The sequence below is a fragment of the Dreissena polymorpha genome, chromosome 2, assembly GCF_020536995.1.
Source record: "Dreissena polymorpha isolate Duluth1 chromosome 2, UMN_Dpol_1.0, whole genome shotgun sequence".
NCBI classification, from domain to species: domain Eukaryota; kingdom Metazoa; phylum Mollusca; class Bivalvia; order Myida; family Dreissenidae; genus Dreissena; species Dreissena polymorpha.
The window spans coordinates 14730723-14737986 of record NC_068356.1 but is presented as its reverse complement, the minus strand read 5'-3'; the positions used below and the strand labels follow the sequence as shown (position 1 = coordinate 14737986).

Genomic DNA, 7264 nt, shown 5'->3' with positions numbered 1-7264 from the left:
AGCACGGGGGCTCGCTTGGCATCACTTGTGACAATCACTGTAGGGCGCACATCAACGACAACAAATCAATATTCTGTAACGCAGACAATCTATTGACAGCACTATGTTTTCAAACGAATTGCATGACACATTCGACAAATATCATGTGTTTAAAAATTTGAAAATATCCCCGTTGTCCTGTTAATATCCTATCAGCAAGCATGTGTTGGCGTATATTACGGCCATGTTTAAGCGAAATCACGTGACGTGTGACTATATAACCCAAAACTTGCTGATTGGGTTCACAAGTTGCTTTAAACTGAATAATAAATGGACTGACAACTTATTTGCAATGAAGGCATTTCAGTTTAATGCGATTGTGTTTTGGTTGCTGTTGATGCTACCAACAGGAAAATTTGCCTTATAATTTGTAAAGAAGAAAAATAAAATCAAACTTTAAAAATGTTATTATGATCATTAAAAATACAAAATAATTCATAATAATATTATATTATGTTATACAAGTTTTTGTATAATAGCTAAAATATTAAAAAATTCAAATTATCAACTAACTTTCCTATAATTTTATTTGATGCATTAAAGTTGAGGACGATTTTATATAGGTAGTATCGGACTGAATAGTTTTTTTGAACATTCAAACGATGATTAATTCATGTTGTTGAACCATGATTATTACAACAACAATTTTAATCTATAACATTCAGCTTTAAGAAAGAACATTAAATTGAAGAACATGCCGTTAAAGTTAGTTAAATCACATAAAAACTTTAAGGGACCATATTATGGTTTGCATATTAAAGGGGCATTTTTACGTTTTGGTAAATTGACAAAACTAAAAAAAAATTGTTTCAGATTCGCAAATTTTCGTTTTAGTTATGATATTTGTGAGGAAACAGTAATACTGAACATTTAACATTCTCTAAAATATCTATTATATGCATCTTTTGACGATTTAAAAACCTGAAAATTATAAGGCGTTGCAACGCGAAACGATTGACTTATTTGGAGAGTTCTGTTGTTGTCGTTATATGTTGTGATACTACGAGTATTGATATATAAAGTAAAAAATACATCACGCATTGTATCAGTACGGATAGCCGAGTGGTCTAACTGGTAGACTTTAACTCTAGTCCAGTCAAAATATCCCCAAAATAGCCATAACCTTAAAAAATTGCAACAGAAACGAAACCTTTAAATTTACCATCTAGTATCTATTATATATCAAATAAAAAAAATCTAGAAAAATCTAAGCAGGGAAAATATTGTAAAAAAATGAAAATATTTACTCGGTAAACACTTAATATTTCAGATAGAAATTGCCTGCTACAGCTAAATAGTGTTCAGAAGAGCAGTTTCATTTCAATATTTGAACATAATCCGGTACACAGAAAGTAGCAAATAATATAAAAATATATTCTTTTGCTATCTGTGCATGTATTTAAAGCGAGATAAATATACATGAAACATTATACAATAATGAAGAAGTGGGTGGGGCAACGAACATAACCTCAATAGGATATATGACTGCCACATTACGTTCATGTTTGACCACAAGTATCAGGCGCATGTAATAAAGTCTTTTACACAAATGTTAAACCAGGTTCTTATAATTCCAAGTCTGAGTCAGAATCGTCTGATTCCCGTCTACATGTTGTGTTAGTGCAACTAACACCCTGGCACTCTGAACATCCAGTTGTACATTCAAGTCCGTTTTTTCTACATGTGCATTTTTTAGAATCGCAATTTCGTTTGCATCTGCATTTAATCATGTTAAGAAGGTTCTCTGGGGCAGGCGGTAAATCTGTTTTCAATGGTAGAAGTCTGTCGTTATTAAGAGCCCAACCCCATTCAGTTGGCAGCAGTCGTGGGTCAGCTCCTATCCACTCCTGGACTTGAAAATATGAGCGCACGCTGTGATACCTTGCCGACCTAGAGGTAGGTGGTAATGTTTGGACCTGCACATGGGTTGTACTTGTCATTACCTTCCGCGTAAATTTCCTGAAGCGTAACATGTCTAACCCTTCCTCATCCAATCCACCATACAGACTAACAAGTATCTTTTCTCCATTGCTTACTATGCTTTCTTCAGTGGACTGTTCTATGAATGTCTCCGCAAGTGTAACAAGATCTGTATTACCCAAAAACTTTTTCAGTGCCGCTCCTTTGCTTATGCCATACATCTGTAGGTAGTATCACATCCAGTGAGGGCATGTATTACAGGCAGGATATGGGAACAGCTGAGACCTAATACCCGTTTTGTCTTCTGAATATGCCAAACTCGCAATCCCTTGGAGGCTGTAGCACTGGTTGCTGACTTGAAGAATACCGATCTGCTGGGTGAATTGAAATGCAACAGAAGTACAAGTAAATCCGTATCTTCACCAATAATGGTTACATTTGATGTTTCCGCTAATTTGAGAGAAGTTTCTACAATCAACCGATCAGCATCATGGACAGCGTGAACACAACGATATCCGTGTCCTTCTAATTCTGTTCCCAACATGAAAATGAAATTCTGTTTATTTTCTGGGTTTGACAAGAACTTATCTTTTCGTGAAGCCAATGGAGTGCATTTTGTAAAGTAGACTTTTGGTCCAACAACACCATGCGTTCGCCTGATATGTGCTGTGTCTTTTGTTGTTGGTCCTGACAGATAATCATCAAACACAATCACTGCATTGAAATACCTTCCAGCTATGTAGCTTATATAGGCTTTACAGATTTCAGCAAATGTCATTCCCAACTTCCACGGCAAATGATGAAGAAGAGATCCACCATCAAGCACATAAGTTAAGTTTACAGTGTCAGATTCCTCACATGCACTACAGTCACCAAGTTTCCATATCGCATCAGCCAGTAAGGACTTTTGAGACTTTCGAATGAGTCCAGTAGTATCAAACAATGCAGATGGTACACTACAAAGCTCATATGAAAATATACTGTAATGTCATCAGCAAATCTTTGGGCTGCTGTAGATAGTCTTTGAAACAGTAATTGTGGATCAACTTTCACAACGTCATCTGTCTTGTTCCGCTGTGCAGCGTCCAGAGTAACCGCCCTTTTGTTCCGTTTAAATGTGATTTCAAAAGCATCTTGTCCCATCATAGACTGGACAATACCATCCCCAACATTTTTAGCCTTATGTACATTCGCGTTTTCTGAGGAGGTGACACCAGTTTCTATATTGTACAAAAGAGGATCCTTACGAAATGGGGTTCTTTCTTCTAGAAAGGACACGAATGTTTGTGTGTCCTTGTAGTCTCTCTCATTGCGAGTTTTCCCAAATTCCTTATTATGTTGTGGACTGGACTGAAATTCTTTCTCACAGAAAGATTGCATTGCATTGTTCATTTCAACACATGTAGGCATGGATAAAAGCCATTGTGTACGTTGGCTTTCTGACATACCCTTACCACGTGCCATTCCACCTGCAGTTTTTGCACTTCTCATTAGGACTTGCTCAATAACAAGGTCTGGTGACAAGCCTGCCCAGTATCTGTCACTTCGTCTCACAACTTGTAAACCATTTTGAAATGCTTGACAAACATTTGGATGGCTTTCGGGAAGTTTCTTCATAGTTTCCAAATAGTGGTATACAGATTTTAAGTATAAGTTGTGTCCTGCTGCAGCAAAATACGGTAACATTTCATGAAGGGACTGCAGACTCAATTCCCAGTTACCAGTACGCTCAGCAAATACAAACTGTCTATAGATGTCAATTATTTCCAGATACTGGATCCACAATGCTGCTGTTGGGTACACTTTCAGACGAGATTTTGTGTCCAACCAGGATCGAAATAACTTATCTAAAAGTTCATTGTCATACACATCGTGTGGTAGATTTTTACCAGATACAAGCTTTTCATAGAGGTCAGTCATTGTTTGCATGCTGGGAGACACAGTGTAGCTATTTCCTTCAAATGTACTTTCTTCATTATTGCAGTTTTTTTTACTTGGAGTTGCTGGTGTGTTGTTATTGTCATCAATAGGTTTTTTTTACAGAACTAATAATTTCCTCACGCATCAATAGAATACATAGGGCAGTTGAGACTAACGAGTGTCCGCGAACAGCTCTTGCAACTGCTTTCCCGCTCATAATGTGTGGCACAGTATTTGGAGCATACACTGTTTCAAACAATTCATTCAATCCTGTGCCTGACATGAGTTGGCCAATGCATCCCAGAAAGCTCATTATGCAGTGAAATCCGCCTAGTCGAACTACCATGTCCTTTAGCAAAGTACCATCATTAGCTTTGGATACAATTGTTACTGCTTTCCAATACAATGGTTGATCAAATGTGACAACCGCGGTTTGCTTGTACTTGTATGCATGGCTGGAAATATACTGAAGCGTTGTGAAAACGCATGACATGTCGTTCGGATCCATATCAATCATAGGTAGCAGGATAACCGATGATTTACCTGGGTGTTCACCTTTACTTATCATCTGCATAAGTCCGGACCATTCGGGTCCAGGTTTCCTGTGTGGCCAAGTGATCTGCGCAAGAAATGAAATTTTGTTGTAAGCATCATATATACGAGTTTTATTCTGTAATGTTATCTCTGACAATTTCAGTGAAGGCTTTGAATTACATGGTGCTGTGTAATATTGTTTATTTATCCTTCCAATTGACAAGAGATCCTCAGTTGTAATGCGCCTTCTTGTCACTGGTTTATAACTAAAGTTTCCCGGTGTAACACAGGCAATCATACCCATACCATGAAAGGTATTGTGTCCATCCAAAGTCCGTAGATTATGGTCAACATTGTCACCCACATATTGAATGAACATGTCTTCATGATAGTTTTCAATATTTGTATTGTTTGTAAAAACTGCACTTGACTCGAACATCTGCACTTCAGAGTAAGACACACAAAATCCAAGGCTATTCAACACATCAATGAGATACCTTGACGCAAAATGATGATGGAGCTGAACAGCCAACCCCAACTGTAATGGAGCTATGATAGTTCTAGGTCGACAAGCTTGCATAATGGCTTGACCTATTGAGCACAATTTTACATCAGAATCCTTCCCCGAAAATATTTCTCTTAAAAAGATTAATAAGCTTTCAGGCACAAACTGCTTATTGGCGATATCATCCGGATTTGGATGAACTGATTTGTCACTTTTTACATCCTTGATATCATTTTGAATTAACTTAGCTGCTGTTTTTAAAAGAGTCTCTTTTTGGGCCTCGGCATTATCTAACTTTCCTTGTGAATAGAAGTCATGTAATATTGAAGCTGCAGTTCTTGTAAAGGTGACCACATCTACTTTCCCATTTATGTCTGTGATTATAACTGAATCAACAAAATGTTCCTTTAATTTCTGCTTAGTGTATTGTACACCATATGCATTTTCTCCACAAATATTTTTCATTTGGTCAACTAAATCTGTAACTGTTATTTGCTCATCGTCACTTTCTTTTAATGATGAGATCACTTATTGAAAAGCTAGATGTGCTGCTTCGTTCGTGGGTCTGCCTCGTATTGGTGATGTCATCGTCATAGGTTAAAATTGATGCTACAGGACTGGTGGTAAACTGCATCAACTGCTGATAGGTCATTTACATATTCTATCCTGCCCCGAACCTTATCAGCCCAATCATCTCCTCTAGCTGAACACAACTCTTTTATAGTTTTTTGAAACTCTAATGTCCTTACTGGAAAAACATCCAAACCGCGTTTTCTGTCATTGTATTTAGCAGAATGACCACAAAATATACAATGTTCTTGAAAATTCAATACATCAGCTTTAGACCTCACAAATCTGGTGTTTGGACTAAAGTTTTCTTTTGTATCGCGAACAATAACATTAGCCTTTTTGTAAGTCTTTCGACATGCAATGTGAACAAAATTTCCTGGAACAGCCTGAACATTATCCTGTCTCTTCAAGCTAGCATCATTTATTCCACTGCATCCTTTTACTGTAAGTTTAGAGCCTTGGTTGTCTTCAACTGCATGGTGACATATACAGCAAATCATGATATCCATTCTGTAATATAAAGAGGAGACAACTGTTAGAATTATGCTACACACTTACTGAATTATTTTTTTCATTACTGCATTTATTTTTAATAATATTTAAACTTTGAACCTGTACACTTGTATTACACCATATTTATAAGTATAATGTTGGTCTGATTCTAGTTTCAAAATAGGACATGCGTGGTAAGAAGTTATAGCAGATTTTTTCATATTGTTGAACGATAAATTATATTAATTTCATTATTTTGGACACAATAATACTCACATGTCAGGATTTCTAACATTATCCGCAAGACATCAGGTAAATCACTTCCATGTAATTGTCTAAAATACATAATACAAAAAATAGAAATGTTTGTTATGGGAGCAATTTTGTTAGAAAGCAAAATGCTTGTTATCATGTCTGGTAATGGTCACTGTAAACATGAGTGAATCTGGCTGATGCAAGTATTCATGAAGCGTCCAACATGAAAGCCCAAAGAAGGATGACAACAGAAGACCAATAACCTTAATTAACATGAGCTTTAACAATGATCCATTAATGACAATTTCATGTATGTATTTTAGGATGCATAGATAACTAGATTGGCAAAAATATATTGGATTCACTAATTTTCTGTCATTTATTTCAAAACCCAGGAAATACTTACAAAAACAGACTGGTCACCAAATGCTTTGTCAATTGTCTACACATCTGTCACACACCTGCTGGATTCAACTGAAATATAAAGGAAAGGAAAAAAATAAGTATTTTATGTTGTATTGGTAGCTATAGACTTTTTAAGTAATAAGTTAATGAGTAGAATCAAAATAGAAATTTTGACACAAAAGCGCTTCCGTACTTGAGTTTTTATGCAGTAGCTGCATTCCCGCGGACAACGTTTCAACCCGAAAATGTGTGTTTAGTGGTGATTATGATTGATTTTTTTTATAAATGTAACTTATATTTTGTGCGTTTGAAAGAAGAATGCCACTCAAAGCGAGAAAATATTACTAAATAATGTTGTTCAATTTAAACCGCGAAAACATGTGACATTTGTATTTTTGCATTTTAAATGGCTTAACATACTTGTCGCACAAAAGATATGACCTTTAAATGACAAAAACTCACCTGTAAAGTTGTTTTTTCTAAACAAATCAAGCACGAATCCCATTTAAATCACCAACGATCTTCATCGACGCTGTTGTCATCGTTTACAACCACCGAAAAATCCTCCGAGTTGAAGAGTAGCTTAGGTACGGTGGGGTATTTGGGACAATTCTTTAATTTATA

The 7264-nt window shown here is 36.2% G+C and overlaps 1 protein-coding gene across 2 annotated transcripts; it reads right to left on the bottom strand.

Moving 5' to 3' along the window:
- Positions 1-472: 472 nt before the first annotated feature.
- LOC127865963 (uncharacterized) lies at positions 473-6320 on the bottom strand. Of its 2 annotated transcripts, none has more exons than XM_052406122.1 (2): positions 6257-6320; positions 473-5998 (listed from the first exon to the last, which is right to left on the bottom strand). In XM_052406122.1, exon 2 carries the CDS (start codon positions 5381-5383, stop codon positions 3983-3985), a length of 1401 nt encoding a protein of 466 aa, XP_052262082.1. In that variant the 5' UTR covers positions 5384-5998; positions 6257-6320; the 3' UTR covers positions 473-3982. Both variants share the same exon structure in this region, with proteins under 2 accessions (XP_052262082.1, XP_052262083.1).
- Positions 6321-7264: the final 944 nt, after the last annotated feature.